This window comes from Caretta caretta, chromosome 1 (genome assembly GCF_965140235.1).
Source record: "Caretta caretta isolate rCarCar2 chromosome 1, rCarCar1.hap1, whole genome shotgun sequence".
NCBI lineage: Eukaryota > Metazoa > Chordata > Testudines > Cheloniidae > Caretta > Caretta caretta.
In genome coordinates, this window is record NC_134206.1 from 158,501,547 (window position 1) to 158,521,407 (window position 19,861).

At 44.9% G+C, this 19,861-nt stretch overlaps 1 protein-coding gene across 7 annotated transcripts in view; it reads left to right on the plus strand.

Annotated features, from left to right (window-relative positions):
- LOC125643160 (cystathionine beta-synthase) overlaps positions 1–19,861 on the plus strand; it is a 46,968-nt gene that overhangs the window by 8,763 nt on the left and 18,344 nt on the right. For all 7 annotated transcript variants that reach the window (XM_075132435.1, XM_048865369.2, XM_075132442.1 and 4 more), the window contains exons 3-7: positions 7,140–7,349; positions 10,409–10,515; positions 11,704–11,838; positions 16,276–16,355; positions 18,992–19,126. In XM_075132435.1, the coding sequence (XP_074988536.1) occupies positions 7,147–7,349; positions 10,409–10,515; positions 11,704–11,838; positions 16,276–16,355; positions 18,992–19,126 (660 nt within the window). In that variant the 5' untranslated portion in view covers positions 7,140–7,146. The remainder of the gene's footprint in view (positions 1–7,139; positions 7,350–10,408; positions 10,516–11,703; positions 11,839–16,275; positions 16,356–18,991; positions 19,127–19,861) is intronic.

Below are 19,861 nucleotides of genomic sequence, written 5' to 3' on the forward strand. Positions count from 1 at the left end.
CCAGCATTTGCTGTTTACTTAGAATTCTGGAAAGGGAAAGGTTCATTAATGGCTTTCTCAATTCTTCCTGGCATCTCCTTACCTGTGTTGCAAGTGCAAAAACAAAGCCCTGCCAAAGGAGCGGGGTGGGAGTGGGGGGAACACTGCTGAATATTTATCCTGTTTTAACAGGCAAAGTCTCAAAGAAGAAGTCGTATCCATGATTTTTATTTCAGATGTGCAATTCATTGCAGTCTTAGGACAACACAAAAGGAAAACCTATATTTAGCTTGTGGTTACTTGTTAAAAAGCTAAGTTTCTTCAGGCTGAATTCTACACTGAAAACAAGGTTTAACCAACTGTTACATTGCTTAGTGCTGCTCCAAAAATTTGATTTGGCCTTCCCTTACCCATGTGACAAATCAATGACATAAGGGAGTCAAGGGATGGGATGGTAACCCTAACAATAACACCACCTCCCTGTGTGGTGTAGAGCTGTGCAGAGCAAGTGTAGCGGCTGTGTTTTTGTGTTGACTGACTCCTCCAGCAGCTGTACCACAATACCGCTGTTCCTGCAAGAGTGGTTGTTCTAGTCACAGTTTTGAATTTCATTGCCCAGGGGTCATAGAAACCCAAAACCTGCCCCTTTAGGTTTTTGAAATGCTGTTTCCTGATGGCCTGTGCCAATTGTGCAGGGGGATGCTGAAACAGGGACGAGCAGCAGGGTCCCATGAAAGCAAATTGTCATGGTTTCCAGAAGGCCAGGGAGGGCAGCAACAAATCTGGTGCGGTCATGCAGCCCAGCTGCTTCTGCAGTGACCTGCATGCCATACCTGGCAGCGACCCCACCAGCACCCTGCAGACCACGATGGTCACTTTGCAGGAGCCCAAGGTGGAGACTCCTGCCAGCAGGAGGAGGAGGTGGATGCATGGGGACATAAAGACGTGACGGTGGACTCAAAGCATGCTGCAAGCCAGGAATTATCTGAAACTTGGCTGGAGTTGAGCCAGCCCCTCCACACAAGCGTGGATGAACCTGCTGGTGAAGGGGAAGGGAGTTTGGTAAGTGTCTACATGCGTTTTTCCTTTTTTGTTTTCACTTCTTTGCTTTTCACTTCCCAAAAGTCACCTCCCTCCCTCTCTGCTCTTCTTCCCCATTTAGAAATGGCATCCATTCCATCCGCAACCTCAAAACAGAGGCACTCCCTTTTGAAGGCTGTCTTCCCTAATGTAATGGGAATAGGGAATAAATTCAAAAACACCATTATGGCTGTCGGATAACACCGTCCCCTTCAGATCAGTGTCCTGCGCTCGGGTAGCGGTGGAACAAACAGGAAGTTGGCATCTGCTTTTCAGTCCTTTGGCTTGTTGAGCTAGGCAGGGAGCCAGGGCAGAGTACTTTATCTGTGTAGGGTTGTCCGTTTTAGTTTCTTGAGAGATCTCCATGAAACGCACATGGAGATACTTTACAGTCCGTTCCCAATGATTTCTAGGGATGGCAGCCTGGTTTCTTCTACTGTGATAGGAGTATGCCATGCCACTCCCGTGGTGAGTACTGCAATGGCGCCAGGTGACAACAGGCTTGGAGCCCACGGGCGGCTTTGGGATGCTGCCAGCAGCTGGGTTCTCTGCCTTTGTGCCTCATGAGTCAGTATCAGCCCGGATCGCTGTGGCCTGTGGAAAATATTGCCAGCACTCTCAGCACTTTCCTTATACCCATACCCAGGTAGGGGAGCCCAACATTGATAGCTTCCACCGTCCCCTTTTCTCCCTCCCCCGCCACTAGGCCATACTGACTATGGTTTGAGCTGCAGAATGGTGCTGTAGTGATCAACTCCAAAGCTGAAGTGACAGTTAGCATTTCTAAAGGTATTTATGGGAGTAAGGGAAAGGAATTCTGACACGTCTTTTCCTTTCCATGGCAGTTGCAAATCTAATGGTGCATTTGTCTGTTTTAATCAGCAGCGTGTCTGTTTTAATCAGGGGCCTTGAGGAGTGCCCCTCTGCACCTGCTGAACATCTGACCCTCAACAGGAGGAGCAAGAAGAGGACTGGGAGGATCTGTTCTGCAAGATTCTTCAATCCTCTATGGCTTCAGACTGTGAATGCAGGACTTGGAGAGGCCCCATGACCATGGAAAAGGTCTGGGAACGGAGAGAGTGGCTACTGCAGGAGAAGCAAAAGGACCAAGAGGCACACTGGAAAATGCACCAGGATATAATGGGATTACTCAAGCAACAAACAATGTTGCAAAGCATTACTCAAAGATCCTGAACTCAGCAGCCTTTCCAGTCCTTGGAGAACTCCATTGTCACTGCTCCCTACAACCCCAACACACAGGTGGCAGCATGGTGTTACCCCCTTACCCCTACCACTCCACAGCACAGGGGACAGCAAAGAGAGCAATAGCTACACGTACACCAAGCTGTGAAAACTTGTGAAAATAGTCCGTTATTAGGTTTTACATACATGGACATGAATGTTTGCTTTTTAATTCTATTTTTACTGGAGGTTTAAAATACGGTTTACCCAGTTAGTGTTGATAAAAGGTTTTTAATCTTGTGTGTGTTTGTTCTTTGATTTTGTTGCCTGTTTCTTTGCTGAATTTTTGGAAACTCAGTATCTTGCTTAGCCTACCCCCCACATTACAGAATACATAGCAGTAAAAGCTATACTAAGTAAAAGCAAATAAGTACACATGAGGCACACATTATAAGCAACATAACACTACTGTGGCTGACTGTTAAAATGGTCTTCAAAGCCAGCATTTCTCAAGTGCAGCTACTGTGGCTGCATGTGGCCCTAAGGGGTTTTCCTGCGGCCATGACAGCCTCCTGGGCAGAGATGGGGGAGGGGCAAAGCAGCGGCTCCTCCCTGCAGTGTCCAGGGGTGGGCTTCCACCATGGGAGTCTGGGGGTGGGCTTCAGCTCTTCCCTTCCTCCCAGCTTCAGTCACGGGGCTGGTCTTATCTGGTGCTGTGGTCAAGAGGCCAGGAACAGGGTGAGCCTGGGGTATGAGGCTACGGAAGGGAGCTCAGGGCAATGGGAGGGGGAAGCAGCGGGGGCCAGGAGATGCAGTGAGCACCAGGGGGATCTGTGGGGGCCAGAGGCACCAACATACAACTGTACCTTTTTATTATTGTCTGCAAAAACAAGACCCTACATAAATAAATTACAATAATTTGGACATTTCTAACACAGGTGAATTGTACCTCCTGTATTAGCAACACTTGTGAGAACTATGCTGAGCTGTGCAGGGTCCATGCTTCTGCCAGAGATCTGGTAGAGCCTGAAAAGCGGTGTGAGGGGCTGTGGAGTTTTTAAAAAGGCACAACATCTATGGGATAGAGAAAGTGGGAACTGGATCCCTGGGTGAAATGCTTTGTGAGATACCAGCAATGAGCTGGAAAGTAGCATGGGGTCTACTAAGATACCTACACATGGTGCAACACATTCTACTTTGGCACAAGCACTTGTGTAGCTCTGACGCAAGCAACTGCTTAGCCATGTGCCTGAGTGGCAGACAAGTCAGCAGCTGTATGCTGACATAACTTGAGTCAACCAACCTCCAGTGCATAGGCTTGGTCTGGATCCAAGAGAGCATTGAGCAGCTGGGCTGGGGGAGGAAGAGACAGGTGTAGCCAGCTGCCCCAATACCCAATCAGTAAGGGCAGTGTGGCAGTATCCTGGCAAGCAGTAATATAAGAGGGCTTCATTTGTTCTCCCATATTTGGGAATCTTTCAACCGCTGTTTAACAGAATTTACAGATTTATCTGATATCCCTACCACACAACTGTTACTAATCCTGTTTACCAGTCCTGTCCACTTTGTTTTGCAGTATCTTATGCCCAGTACAGAAGGCTTAATGGTGGGAGATTTTAACCCCTGTGCTCTGAAGCACAGGAGAAAGATTTTACTTTGACAAATAGTGAATAGTAATAAGATTCCTGGAGGGGGATCAAATTTCTCTTGAATTAAATCTATGCTTAGGAACATGGCAAACTGGGAGGCTTCTATTTTAAGCTAAAGTCCCAAAGAGTTACAAGGAGTTTCTGAGAAATGAAGTGGAAGAGCTTTTAATCTTGGGCATAATATCAGCAGAAAACTGGGCAACCTTGTTAAAGTCTAAAATCCATTTAAATTGTAAACAAAATAAAATAAATGCAGCAGAGCATATCTGAACAGCTGTGTGTGTTGCGCCTCCTAGCAGCTACTATTTGTCTAGCATAATTGGTTTACATTTTTTGAAAGGGCCAAATTCTGCCCTGCCTTGAAATCAGTGGGGCTTTATGGTTTGTCAGGACATAATTTGGCCTAAATGTAGGATTAGAATATCTTTTTCGTGACTGGAAAAAATGTGTTCATGTACACAGATATTTTAGTTTCAGGATGCGTATCCCGTCGGCCTGCACTTCACACATGCTGAGGGGTGTTCGTGAAAGTGAGGGGATAAAGCCAGGCATAGCTGTTGTCAACCTTTCCTGCACTGCTCTGCCAGTGAGGTCCTGGTTGAGGCGCATCACCCTCTCTCCCAAGGCCAGGGCCTCTGCAGAGCAGAGCCTGCAATGGTTTTGACACCAATAATCACACTGGCCAAAATTTTCCAAGTGACTAATAGGCTTTGGGTGGCCAATTTGAGACCCCTTAAAGGAACTGTTTTCGAAGGTGGGCACTCAGCACTTCGGAAAATCTCAAGCCCTTTCAAGGTGTCTCAAGATGGGCACCAAAAAATAACTAACTAGTCACTTTTTAAAATCTTGGCCAGTCACTGATGTGCGAGTGACTTTATCTGGGGTTTGAGCCTGTCTTTGTAGAAGTGAAAAATGAGTCTGTGTCAGAGAATGCCCCACAAAGCTTTTGTTTTGCTTGCTGCCACTATTCTGCCATTGCAGATGGCTAATGCCTTATGGCCTAATGCACAAATGAAGTAAAGACAAATAAACCTGAAGAGCATATTGACTAACTGATTCTTCTGAATCATTTACCTTCTATCCTCAATACCCTAATACAGCTGTATACCTGAGAATCCACTGACCAATGTTATCTTTATAGGTTTATCCTGGACAGAGAGATTTGGGCATGGGTCTAGAGGGAAATAATGGAGATAAAATGAAGAAGAGTGCTTTGATCCAAATTAGGTTTAGGATGGTGTTCAAATTCGAAGCTGAATCAGGGCCAGGGTTTAGATTTGCTGGGTCCAAAGTTTCATAGGATTAGCTGCTGTTGTGAGATTCCTGCCATTGTGAGATGCAGTGTCACAGGAATGGCTTTCTCAAGCCATTCTGAGCTGGAACCAAAATCATAACACAGAGAAATCTGGATCTGGCACTTGGGATCTCAGATTCTCTTCACCCTCCGGAAATTTTAAAGAGGTTTGAGGGTCTGGTTTCAGCATATCTCTAGAAAATAACTTCCAGAGCAAAAGGCAAACCTGTTATGCCCATCAAATGTACTGGGTTTATAATCCTTTTAAAATTGATATGTTCAAGCAATGGGGTTTCTTATGTCCCCTCCCATGTCTTTTCCAAATGCATTTTCATGGGTTCAGCTATGCTACCCTACCCAAAAAAGTTATGTCACTGTGGGGGGTTTTGTAGACACATGACCTAAAATAAGACCTGTTAACCATCTGCATAGAATTGACTCCATATTCCCTATTGGTGAGAGTGACTCTCACAGGAAATCTAGTCCGAAATAAACCTTCATAAAACTGGCCCTGTGAGCCTGCCGCTCTTTCCTGTGGAGCTTGGTCTTGGAAGCAATTCAGCTCCAGGCTTTATTTTTCTTTGTGGCTTTTGTTAAAGTTTCTCCCCACATCCAGGTTAGTTTCCCTCATAGCATTGCTCCAGAGAGGGTGGATGCCTACTCCCCTGTCCTCCCCAGAGGCAGAGTTTTCAGGGGTGTTTCTGGGTTTTTGCCAGACCAGTAGTTCTATGGCAGCTCTCTCTCACTTTCACCCACCCATTGAGGATCTCTCCTGCCTAGAGGTGAAACAAACTGCCTCTCTAACACGACTATTCCCTACCCACTTCTCCTCTGCCTACAACATAGCCACATTGTCTGGTTAGGAGGATAAATGCAGGTCTGTCTAGAGTCAGTCAGCACTGCTGTCTGATCATCCAGGGGGTATATACATGCCAGCCATCTGCTTAGGATGGGGAGATGGTAGCTCTTTGGGGTAGAAAGTGGAGGTTTGTTTTTTGTTGGGGGGAAACTCCACTGCTTGATCAGTCTTGTCTCTTGATCTTTGAGACCGCCTACTGTAAACTGTGGGCAGCTTCTAATTAATACCAGTCTGTCTTCACGGCATTCTCATTGCACAGGATGTGGTCACAAATTTTGCACTCAGTTCTGCACCAAAGCCAAGCCCAACTTCCCATTTCAGTTATCAGCCCTTCATAGCTTGAACCATGTCATAACACTTACTGTTGTCACGGTGCTGCACAAACCCTTACCCGTCCTTACAAGACCCTTGTATGTTGTTGTTTTCATACATAGGGAAACTAAGGCTGGAAGATCGCTCATGTAGTTGCTCTGTGCTGATGGGAGTGAGCTCTCCCATTGACATAAAACCACCTCCACGAGGGGCAGTGGCTATGTCGGAGGGAGACGGTCTCCCACTGACATAGTGCTGTGCACACTGCCGCTTAACCCAGCAAAACTTACGTCGCTCAGAGGGGTTCGCTATTCACACCCTTGAGCGACATAAGTTTTGCCAACATAAGTCCTAGGGTAGATATAGCCTAAGACTCTGATGCTAAGTGATTTGCCCAAGCTCACCATAGAGAGTTAGCAGCAGAGCCATTATTAGGTCTCAGAAGTTCCTGGCTCCAGCTGCATGTTTAGATGGCTAGGCTATGCCGTCTCCCTGGAACTTGATACTAGAACAGTATGAGTCTGAGCCCCTCCTCTAATGGGGAAAGCAGAAGATTCCAGAAGACTTCAGCTTTGTGTGTTATAATGAAGGCAAGACAGTAGCAGTATGTTGTGTAAGCCTACATTGCTCTTATGTTCGGTTGCTTCCATAATAATCTGTAACATCATGACACAGCAGGGTTTAAAGTAGTCTGCTGCATATGTTAAGTGGCTTTGAGGTAATCCTTTTGCTTCTGAGGAAGCTCAAAGTGAGTCTTAATGGCAGGTTCTTCTTTCCTTTTCAGAGACACAATGCCTTCAGTTCCTCCAGAAGGAGAAATGGACACCAGTTCCTGCTCTCACTTCTCTGCTAAATGCCTGCTGAACGGAGGGCTGGAGAAGGAGCCCTGTAACATCAGTGAGGAGAGAGAGTGGATCCGACCTGACACCCCTAGCAAATGTACTTGGGAGCTGGGGAAACCCCCCTCTGAATCCCCTCATTATCACCTCACTTTGTAAGTGATACCTTTCTTTCCTTGTTGCCTTTCAGTGTTAACCAAGACTTTGTCCCTTCAAAGCACTGCATGGGTTTAACTAAAGGTGTGAATTTTTTTAGTTGTATTAGTTAAATTGGCATGATTTTGCATATGGACACTTTTGTATCCGATATCTATAATTTACAGTTGCAAGCTAAGTATGTTTACACCTAGCTTATGTTATAAAAGAGGCAAACTCCCATTGACTTTAATGGGGTCAAGAGGTCATCTTTTGTGTTTGACAGTTTTTTGCTTTCTCATATTTACACATTCACTTTCATCTTCCCTAAATGGTGCTATTTAACCCTCCCTCCCCAAAAATGCAGGCAAAAAATGAATAAATTCACCAAGAATTTCGTCACACCTACCTGTAATTGCAGCATTAATCTGTGCTCAGCATTTCATAGATTCTTACAGCCAGAAAGGAACATTAGATCATCTAGTTCAGTGGTTTTCAAACTTTTTTCATTTATGGACCCCTAAAAAATTTTGGATGCAGGTGTACAGCCCTTTGGAAATCTTAGACATAGTCTGCGGTCCCTAGGTTGAAAAACCACCGTTTTATGGTAATGACAATCTTTTGCAGACCCCTTAAACATAGTCTGCAAACTCCTAGGGGGTCCACGGATGATTGGTTGAAAATCACTGATCTAGTCTGACTATTTCCAGTCTGCTTTTGTTGACAAACCATGGTTTGGAGCAGTCATGGCATTGATGGAGATTATATGTGCATGCTCAGCAGAGATGACTGAAGCATTCATTTTCCCTGGAAGGCCTGAAATTTATGCTAACCTACTTCAGATGGTGAGAGCATGGCAGACTGTGGATCGCAGCTTTGTAGCTCTTGCTTTTGACCTGGGAATCATTCTTTACCTCCCTCCCCCAGTATATCTCGCCAGTGAATATGCTTTTTATTGTAGCCGCTATCTGCTAGAAGGAGAAAATGTCTGAAATCTTATAAATTCCCTCCCTGCTCCCCCTCATTACTAATTTGAGATGCAGAGAACTCCTTTTCATCTCTTTCCTTAAAATTAACAATACCCCTTCCAAGCTAGAACAGCCTGTTCTTGATGTTTAATAAGTTTTCCAACTCTACTAAACAAAGAACATTGCTAACAGTGTACAAACATTCCCTTCCCATTAGCCTTCTGCTTAAAGAAGCTGATGTGAAGCTGCATTAGCCAGAGGGCTTGTCTACACGGGCAAGTTTCTTTGCAGTAAAGCAGCTTTTTGCACTCAAACGGCAGATGTATACACACTGCAACTCTGTGCATAGAAACTCCTCAGTTGCAGCGCTGCAAAAAAACCCACCTCAACAAGCCTCGTAAGGCTGTTTGTGCAGAGGCTCCAGCGCTCTATTGCCAGTGTAGGCACTTAATTGCTTTCTGCCCTGTCATTGGCCTCCGGAGGTGTCCCATAATGCCTCAAGTGTCCGCGCTCTGCTCATTGTTTTGAACTCGGCTGCCCTGGAGACGTGTGCCCCTCCCATTTCAAAGCTCCGTTTCTGACAGCTGTTGTGTGCTGTGCTCATCTGCTCTGGGACACACCGCAAACCGTTAATGTGCAGTTGAACACAGAGGCAGAGGTGTGCTTATGAGAGAGAGAGAGAGTGCCCAGGGAGGAAGGCGGGGGCTGATGTCTGGGTTTCCCCTTCCCCCGCCTCAGGACTGGTTGCTTCCTGTTGCTGTCTGAACTTACAAGACAGCATGTTGAGAGACTCTCTGTCCCGCAAAACACACTGTCTCTCTTCCCTCCCTCTATACACACACACATTCTGCCCCCCACCCCCAACACTTCAGTTGAAAAGCAGCTGTCAATGTATTAGGATGCCCATGGAACAATGGGATTGGGAAATCTGCATCATGTGATGCTGTGCCTGCCCCATGAGATATTGCAAACCATTCCCAAAGCACCCTGCGGCCATTGCACAGTGGGATAGCTACCCACAATTCACTGTTGTCTTTGCGGTTGCAAGAGCTGCTAATGTGGATGCGCTCCAGCATCACAAAGAGCACAGTGTGGACACGCAACAGCAGTTTAATTCCAGCGTTTTAATAAAAGGGGTATAACTTGTGGCGCAGAAACTTGCCAGTGTAGACATACCCAGAGTTAGCTCATGTTAAGTAACCTATTAAGCAGTTGCCCTGATCAAGTGAATAATTAAGTGGTTGGTAATGATGACAATAAACTACATCAGTCACTTTTCAAACTTCAGGTTGCAACCCAGTACTGGGTCACGGCATGTCAGGCACAGGGTCGCTCTGGTCAGCACCACTGACTGGGATATTAAAAGTTCCATCGGCAGTGCTGCCCAGCTAAGGCAGGCAAGTGCCTACCTGTTTTGACACCGTGCTGCACCCCAGAAGCAGCCAGCAGCTGGTCCGGCTTCTAAGCAGGGGGGCCATGAAGCTCCGCGTGCTGTCCCCGCTCCGAGCACCGGCTCTGCACTCCAAACTGGTGGGGGCGTGCCTCCGCCTAAGAGCCAGACCTGCTGCTGGCTGCTTCTGGGGCGCAGTGCAGTCCACGGTGCCAGGACTGGCAGGAAGCCTGCCTCTGTACCCCAGCTGCACCACTGACTGGGAGCCGCCAGAGGTAAGTCCGCACCCCAATACCCTGCCCCAGCCCTGAGCCCCCCCCAAAACCTGGAACCCTTTCTTGCACCCCCAGCCAAGAGCCCTGACTTCCTCCTGCACCCCCAGCCCCTCCTGCACCCAAAACTCCTCATCCCTGGTCCCAGCCCAGAGCCCCTTCCCAAACCCCTCATCCCCAGCTCCATTGGGTCGCGGACATCAATAATTTTCTTCAACTGGGTCCCCAGAAAAAAAGTTTGGAAACCACGTGAGGTAAATGCATGTACCTTGTGCTATCCACACCATTTCACTGATGTCTGATTACTCCAAAAGTTTTGGATCAGGGTTTTGCTGTTTTAGAGAGTCCTTTCTGTTGTGAACTTCTGTATGTTTAAAAAGAACATCCAAAATAAGCATGTGACCTCCCAGTGTTACTGCCAAGAACTAATCGATGTGTCTGTGCATTAGGCCAAAGTCTCCAAACATACTACCAAACATTCTGAGGAAAATTGGTGATACTCCTATGGTACAAATCAACAGGATCGGAAAGTTCTTTGGACTCAAGTGTGAACTCTGTGAGTACTTGCTGCAGACAGAAGTTAATGATGTATCTTCAGATGTCGAATTAGAGGTGTATCTTCAGAAATCTGGATCACCCTATTTAACAGTGTTCACGAGAGCTGGTTGGGAAATGCTTTTTATTCCTGTGGAAAAAGTTGACAAAAATGAACGTGTTGCTCAAAAAAAGAGGGAGAGAAAGAGAGAGAGAGAGAGAATTCTTCAGTTTTTGGGTTTGTGTTTTGATTGCCTCTACATCCCCTTCCCCCCGCGCTCGTGCGCATAAATAAAAAGCAAACCACACATGCTACACATCAAAAATGGACATTTTCTGATGACATTTCCCTTCTGATTAAAAAGCCATTTTTGGTCAAAAACGTTTCAAGTGAAACTTTCAACCGGCTCTTGGTGTTGCCACTGGGCCCCTCGGAATGAGGCTGCAGAATAGGCACCAAAGAGCATGCAAATGATGAAATGGTTGAAGCAGCTGACTACTTAGGGAAGATTTAAAAGAACAAACTACGGTCTGCATAGCTTGGCTAAACAATGACTGCTTCATGGGAATAGGGTAAAAGTACATGGAGGGGATCATCACAGAAGACAATTAATAGATTCTGTTTACTGTTGTCCAAAGGGCTGAAACTTGGAGAAATGAGATAAAATTCAAGGGTGGACTTCTTAACAGTTAGCGGTAGCTCCCAAGAGGTGGAAAATGCAGTATGGAACAATCCTTCATTGGCAAGGGAATGGCCTATTTAAAAAATTCCATCCGGTACTGGTAGAGCACCGTAACCTGTCCTCACTCCCCCTCTCCTGATTTGAGCTACACATGGTTTTTTAATTCTCTCTGATCTTCTGTCTCAATGTAACAAGGCAGAGAAAAGAGGACAAAAGGAGAGACCCACTAGTTAAGATAAAACTGACACGGTGTGGGGCTTCTTGTTCCTGTGGCCAGCTGTGAAATGTGCCAAGAACTTTATCAAATTGGCCAGTGACACTGGAAGTGCTGACTTCTCCACTGTACTGTGGGCTGCCTCTCCCTTTGTCTTGTTGGGAGGTAGGGGGTGTTTAAGTAGGCAGAAATTACCTTAGCTGGAGTGTTTTCGGATCTACGTAAGGAGTCAGAATTCCTCTGGTGAACGCAGTAGTGCCTCTTTTTAAAAAAACCACACACACATACATTTGTTTGACTGTTCTGTTTCCAGTGGCGAAGTGCGAGTACTTTAATGCTGGGGGGAGCGTGAAGGATCGAATCAGCCTGAGGATGGTGGAGGATGCGGAAAGAGCTGGGATTTTGCAACCTGGGGACACGATCATTGAGCCAACATCAGGAAACACAGGTAGGAATTTCTAGGTCACAGTGAGATTGTTAAGCAACTGTGGGAACGTGGTCTGAAGGTTTCCATGGAACTGTAGGAGAGGAGTTGGAGCAGAGAAGGCTGCTCATTCAAAAGAGAAAAATGCCTGACAGGAGGAGAGAACCTCACAGAAGTTCGGCTCCCAGCTCAGGGTCCAGCTGAGGAAGGAAAATACGATGCTTGGTGCTGGTCAGAGTGGGTGGGAACTAGTGTTAAGTTACAGAGGCTACTGCTTACTTTTTTGTATTTAGAAGTTAGTACCTGAGTGCCCCACAATTATTAGAGGACTTGGTTGTCCTCACTATATCCACGTCAGGCTGGGAAGTATTCTCCCCATTGTCCAGAGCAAATTATAAGTGACTTTCCAAAAGTCACATGAGACTGAGCTGGGAATCAAACTCAGGACTACTAAATGTCAGTCCAGCACCGTATCCACCAGACCATCTTTTGTACCCTTTACTCTGTAGGAATAGATCAGTAGTCCAGCATCCTGTCTCAGATAATGGCTGATGCTGGATGCTTCAGAGGAAGGTGTAATCTCCAAGTTATTCAGTGACTGAGAGGGGAGCCAAATAGTTGATGAGAGCAGTCTGGAATTCATTTTCGGCTTCTGCTCTGAAGCACAAGGGTTGCTAGCTCTTGTACCTTTATTCTACAATCTTGTATCCAACTGAAACTGCAGAGAGGATGCAGGGGGCAGGATGAATGGGCTCTGGGCCCATGAGTGGGGCTTGTAGACACCACTGGAACACATAATAGAGTACCCAAAGCTGGAATTTGCCCAGGACATCCTGGGTTGTGCTTGTGGAAAGAGCCATGTGCGTCCAAGTGGTGAGGTGTTTAGCTGTGCAGTTTTCCCGAATGACTTCAGGTAGTGCAGAGTGTTATACTGAGGCACCAGTTCTGCAGTGAACCTATTGACTAGCCAACACCACATCCTGTGGCACTTAGCTGTTCTTCAGAGGTGTCCCATCTGAAGGCTGACACAGGTGGACCGTGCTTAGCTTGCAAGAGCTGCTGATAGCTCAGCACAAGTTAATTTCATACAGCTCTGCAGTGCAAGCTGGATTGAGGTCTGGAAAGGAGGAACAAAAATAGCTTCAAGGTTAGAGCCTTTGGTAGGCACAGGACATCCTCGCAGAAACACTGGGTGACTATCTAGATACAGCTCTGTTTTCAGCACTCACCCTTTGAAGGCTGGAACTGCAGTCTGAATCCTACTTTTGAGACCTGTGAGTTTGGATCTGTATTTTGCATGCCTCTGACTCCTTACCTGTGGTGACACTGCTGACTGTAGCTGACACTGTGTTCTTTCATACTAAGAGGACTATGTCTCTTAAATCAGAATAAAGAACAGGAGTACTTGTGGCACCTTAAAGACTAACAAATTTATTTGAGCATAAGCTTTCGTGGGCTACAGACCACTTAATTGGATGCATAGAATGGAACATATAGTAAGGAGAGAGAGAGAGACACACACATACATAGAAAATGAAAAGGTGGAGTAAGAGGCTAATTAATTAAAGATGAGCTATTATCAGCAGGAGAAAAAAAAATTTGTAGTGATAATCAAGATGGCCCATTTAGACAGTAGACAAGAAGGTGTGAGGATACTTAACGTGGGGAAATAGATTCAATGTGTGTAATGACCCAGCCACGCCCAGTCTCTATTCAAACCCAAGTTAATGGTATCTAGTTTGCATATTAATTCAAGCTCAGCAGTTTGTCATTGGAGTCTGTTTTTGAAGCTTTTCTGTTGCAACTCAGTGACGGATTTAAAGGTGGCAATTTTGCAAGGCCTAGAGTAGGCAGCTGTGATGCTCTCCAGGGGCACCCGGCATTTTGAGGCACATCGCCACCAGCACCTGCTCTAGAGTGAGGGAGTCTTGTCAGTGTCTACCGTGGATCAGCTTCTGAAACCAACAACCTGTGATAGCACAAGTACTGCCTTCCAGGCCTCTTCAGGCCTTCCTTTGTCTGTTCCAGCAGCAGTGGACACACACAAGCCCCCAAACCCTCTCTGAGCATTCCCTGTAGTATCCAGCCCCTTATCCACTCACAGAAATAGCAGGTCGAGAGGATTCAAGTGATAGTGAGTAAGGATACTGGAAACGAATGGCTATGTAGAAACGAGAATCATAGCACACTTTCTAGAGACTGAACAGGCTAACCTCCTGACTACAGAAGTTTATCTCACCCAGAGTCCTCTACAGCGTTTTCAGTCAAGCTTGGTTGAAACCCCTTTTTCAGAAAGCAAAAGTGCTGTCCTTTTACTTCCTCAGTGAAGAGTGTCTGTGTGTTCCAGTTCCCCCCCCTCCCAGATATACCCAAGTAAACCCTTGTTATGCACCTCCAGATACGTTTCTCTGCCTCTGCTCTGTTTCTCTTCCTGTTAGTTCTTTTTTACAATCCTTCCTTTGCATTCAGTTCTGACTAGTGGTAGGGGAACTGTTGTGAATGCGACCATACTCAATTTATGTGCGAATAGACAGACGGAGAGACATCTCCTGTCTGACAGAAAACTAGCTTTTCGCCAGCCTTGATACAGACTTTAAGAATGTATTTTTAGTATACATACATAACTCCTTACATAGTATCTGTCCATGCTTTTCACAGTGATATTTGTGACATGTGACAGCAACTTTCGTTTGAGACCTCACATGACATTCTTTGGTGAACCAGAATGTACATCCCAGAATCAGGGTAAACCCCCTGCACCTCATTGCCAGTTGGCATCAAAAGGGTTCTTGGGTCACACCAGCACAGGGAATTGCCGGTCACTCCTGGCCTCTGCCCATAGCTACTAAGCTAATTTCTCTAAGAAGGGCATAGGATTTCTCCTCCCCTGCAGCTGACTCCTTAGTTTGACATTTGCAGCACTTTCATGTTAATCTCCTAAAAGTATAGGGTAATAGAGTTTGGGGTTTAGAATGTCTTTCTGATTGTCAGTGTTGGTCAGGTTTTACCTCTGTATCGGGAATTAGTGAGACCATGGTTGGAATACAGTGTCCTGTTCTGGTATCATCACTTCAGAATGGATGTGGATGAGCTGATTGGGAATTTTTCAGTGAAATATCTTTTCATTAGAAAACTGATTTCTCAAAACCAAACTTTTTTGAAGTGTATGTCTCAACAAAACTTCGGCAGAGAAACCCACCCCAGAATACCTAATGGCTACTGGTTCAGAGTAGGGACTCGAACCTGGATCTCCCACATCCTAGGCAAGGGTTCTAACCAACAGGCTCTTTCTGACACAATACATATTTAATTATTTATATGAGGTGGAACAGTTCTGACATAAGAGAGCAAGAAGACTTCCCAGGCGAGTGCTCTCACCACTGGGCAATTGGTTATTGTGAGGTGGCTCTTTTAAATGGAGCGGGAGGGGGTGGGGAATTCAAAAGGTCTCCGTTTTGCTCTGCTACAGAATGAAAACAAATTCTAAAACCTTGATGTTCATGAAATGGATTTCTAATTTTCTGGCAAGACCTAGCTGATACATTGGAAAGGGTTCAGAAGAGAGCTAAAGGAAATGATTCAAGGACTGGAAAACATGCCTTAAGGTGAGAGAGAGAGAAACTAACAGGTTGAGCTTCTTTTATCCAAGAGAAGATTGACAGTTGACTTCATCCCAGTCTACAAGTACCCACCTGGGGAAGAGATCTGTGAACAGATCTTTAATCGAGCAGGTGGAGGCATAACCAGGTCCAATAATTGAAAGCTGAAGCTAGACAAATTCAGCCTAGAAAAAAAGATGCAAATTGTTAAGTGAGGATAATTCTAACAGAAGTTATGGGCTTGATGTAGAAATTGAGTGAGGTTCTGCAGCCTGTGTTATGCAGGAGATTGGACTAGATTATTTCAATGGTCCCTTCTGGCTTTAATCTATGAAATTCTGTTCACTCCCAAACTACATCTGTAACACGCGGGCAGAGGTGGGGAGAGGGAAAAACTAGGCTGGGAAACCCAGCAACATGAACTTGCAAATTTCCCAGTCTTTGCTCACCTTTTTGATGGCTCTGGTCTGGGGTTGAGCCAAATGGTGCTTTTAAAGCACAGTCCTGCTCTCCAACTCTCTTGGAGAGTAGCAACCTTTTCCTTTTAAGTCTCTGTAGGGATACCCCATTCAAGCCTGGGGAGAAAAGCTCTTAAAACTGGGACGTGCAGAAGTTACCATTGTGGTTTTAGAGTAACAGCCGTATTAGTCTGTATTCGCAAAAAGAAAAGGAGTACTTGTGGCACCTTAAAGACTAACCAATTTATTTGAGCATGAGCTTTCGTGAGCTACAGCTCACTTCATCTACAGCTCACTTCATCGCATCCGATGAAGTGAGCTGTAGCTCACGAAAGCTCATGCTCAAATAAATTCATTGTGGTTTTGTTTCTCTTACAACATACTCTGTATTTCCCCACTTTCAGGAATTGGGCTGGCCCTGGCTGCTGCAGTGAAAGGCTACCGCTGCATCATTGTGATGCCAGAGAAAATGAGCATGGAGAAGGTCAGAACTACTTGTATTGCCAATAATTAAAAATAAATTTGTCTGAATATGTTCAGATCCTGATGGGAGGAGGATGCCATCTTTTTGGCTGTGAAATTGGATACTGAGGCACTGCAAACCAATTTACCATGTGTCAGATATTTTTAAATAATTGGTCAGAGTATATGTATAAACTTCTTGAGATGGGGGAAGGGCAGAGGGGGTTGCTGTCAATGTTGAAGGGGAATATTGGTAGGCCAGTCGCAAAGCAAAAAGGCAGAGATTATAGAGGTGAAGCTGCCAGTAGCTGTAGCACCCCTGAGCGTAGGAATTTTTAAAGTATTCGTGTCAGTGACAAGAAAGACTTGAGATGCGAGCAGAAAATTGAAGTGATACTTAATCTAAGGAAAGACTGTCATTGAATGGAGGGTCTGAGGGAAGCCAGTGGAGACAGCTGAAGAACTGGATGCTTTAACATTGTGTTCTATGTACAGTGGTGAGACCCGAGAGAGGGTGCTACATTGCAGTATATTGTTTCAGGTTACACCATGGGAAGTGATGGCAAGTGGCTAAAAAGCAAAAATGTTCTTTCCTCAGCTTAAGGAAATTTGGATCCATATGTGCTGAGGAAGCTTTAATGACAAAGAGGAATAGATCAATATGGAATCCTTCATTGTAACAGTAGTGGAAAGAAATAAGTTTCTAGCCTTCATGACTTCAGCCTTGCTGCGCTTGATCCCAATCCTGCATCGCTCGCTTGGGTAGAACTCCCACTGAAGTCAGAGGGAGGTTGGCCGGAGTAAGGATGGCGGGATCAAGCCTCTGCTCTTCTGATTTCAATTTTTGGGTATCCAGTTAAGTTGGAAGAGACAATTCAGAGCAGCACATAACTTCGCCATGGGAATAAGATGATATTGGTCCAGATAGTTCCCTTACACCAGTGCTAGGCTGGATGGCAGAGAAAACAATGCTGAGTGTTCATGATTAAGCTATAGGCACTATGCACAGGCTTCTTGGTGGATTTTTTTATTTTTGTTTTTACAGCCTGCCTTTCACTCTTTGAACCAAGGAGCATTAGGGCCCTCCTGTGCAGAGGCAGCGAGTTATGCATTGGCACAGCTGTTTTAAGAATCTTCCGTTCCCAAGTCTTGGGGGTGTGAAATCTTTGCAGCTGTTGAGCCCAGGCAGGCCTAGGGGTACAAACCCACCACGTAGCCAGAAGAGGTACCTGAACATTACAACTGATATATTTAAATACTGCCTTTCACACAGAGATCCCAAAGTGCTCAACCAACTTCACAGATAAGAACTGTTTTCCCCATTGTTCTAATTCAGCCCTCTCGAGGGTTGGGGATGGTGTAAGTAGCTTAAAATCTGCCTATATTTTACAATAGTCAAGAACAAGTGAAGAAAAAAATTTGGCCCAGTTAAAACTACAGTAACTGTAGGAAGGCAAAACTGGAGTGGAACTAAGTGAGGCCATTGGAACTGACATCACTAATCTTGACGAAAACGACATGAGATTTTTAATGATCACAAATGATTAGGACCTCTGTTTTCAATGTCCTTTGAAAAGATAGCAACTCCAGCAGGAGAGGTGCCCTCTGGTACTCTGCTGGCACATGGGCAAAGTTCTGACATGAAAGGCAGAGTGCTACGTGCTGAATTGCCCACACCACATCCTGCAGCACCTGAATTTGCCCTGGAGGCCTGTTGCTTAAACAGTGACTACACCCAACCCTCCTTAGCTAATGACTTTTTCAAAAGATCACACTTCTCGTGGTATGACTGCAAACATAAGGAGATGTCTGTTAAGGGATCTACCACCTTGCTATCTAAGTGGAGGTCTACTGCATAATATGTTGAAATCACTGAACTTAATACTTATTTTTAACATTTTTATTATGTTGCTATCTGTGAGCCAACCAAGAGTGGGTCCTAGTGTGCAAGGCACCGTCCAAATCATTGGAAATAAAATGGTGGTTCTAGGGTATGGCACTGGGAATCTTGGCTGTGTCTTTATTAGACTGTAAAGTAGCTGGTATGTACGTGTTTTTAATACTTTGCACTGAGTAACCCCTCACTACATACTCAAAAAAGGTATGTAGAAATGTGTGTGTCCTCAATTCATACTCCAGACAAGCGGACTGTAGCCAAATGCTGCTTTCTTATTTGCCATTGAATGTTACATTTTCAGGTCAAATCCATCATGTAGCTTTCAAAACACGAGTTGTGGGAAGGGGACAGTGTTGCCTGGCCATGTTGATAAGAATTATTTTAGCTCTGTAATTCCACCAGCAGAATTGATTAGATTTTGCGGGGGTGGGGGGAAATCTTCAACTAGATTGAGGTGAAAATGCAGGTTACGTACTAGTGACAAATGTGCATCCTTGTAGGCAAATAATCATAAATTTCAGGCCACAAGACATTTAAAAAACCAAGGCAGAGAGGACAGCGTTTAAACTGTGTGGGGCATCTGTTCTGAAACACTTTGCCTCTGGGAATTGAATTGATACAGACTTTAAGCAGTGGGTATGGAAGAGTTGCACACTCTTGTTTATGTAAGTTTATAGTCAGCTTTTTTTCCCCCCATTCTCTGGTATACCAGTAGGGTCTCTGTACCTATGGAGATTTTTGACTGACTCTGTTTGATTCAGGTGGATGTTCTGAGAGCTCTTGGTGCTGAGATTGTGAGGACCCCAACTACTGCCAGGTTTGACTCACCTGAATCTCATGTGGGAGTAGCATGGCGACTGAAAAATGAAATCCCCAATTCCCATATCCTAGACCAGGTAAGGTCCTGAACAACTGAGGTGCATGTGTGGGATAGAGAGAAATATTGGTAATCTCCTTTTCGTGCACTCCACAGGTAAAAGGGTAACAGCCCTGGATGGGAGTATATGTAGTTTGAACCTGGGATCTCTGGATCTAAAAGTGTGAATTGCTGTTGCCTGACCAGGTTCTTTAGCTCAGCAAAAGTAGCAGATCGCAAATGTCTAAATGTGCCTTAGCCACTAGAGGGACACAAAAAGCCCAGGGTGAACTGGCTTTTCAAATTGAAGCAATTTAAATCAACAGTTTTAATCATGATTTAAATCAGCAAACCAGAAATACTGATTTAAATCATTTGTTTGAATGTTGTTTTGTAGTTGTACTTTTGAGTTCATTTCCTGAAGAAAAATTGGTAGCCATTAAAATATGTTGGTTTACAATTAAATATAGCTTTTGCACTGAACTTGGGACTTCTTTTTGCTAGCCAGGAAAATATACTATAATTGCTTAATAATTATGCATAGCTTAACGTACGGTACTTTCAGATGCTTAATTTTTACATTTTGTTTATTAGGTTACAGAATGATGCATTTCTTATTTACTAAATTAACTTTTGTACCTGTGATTTGTGTCAAGCTCTATTTGGATGGAAACTGGAATTGAATTTAAAATGTGCAAAATAGCACTTAATTGTTTTTATTAGTTAAATAAAACTGCCTTAAATGTGCTGGATACATAAGAAAAATTGTAAAATA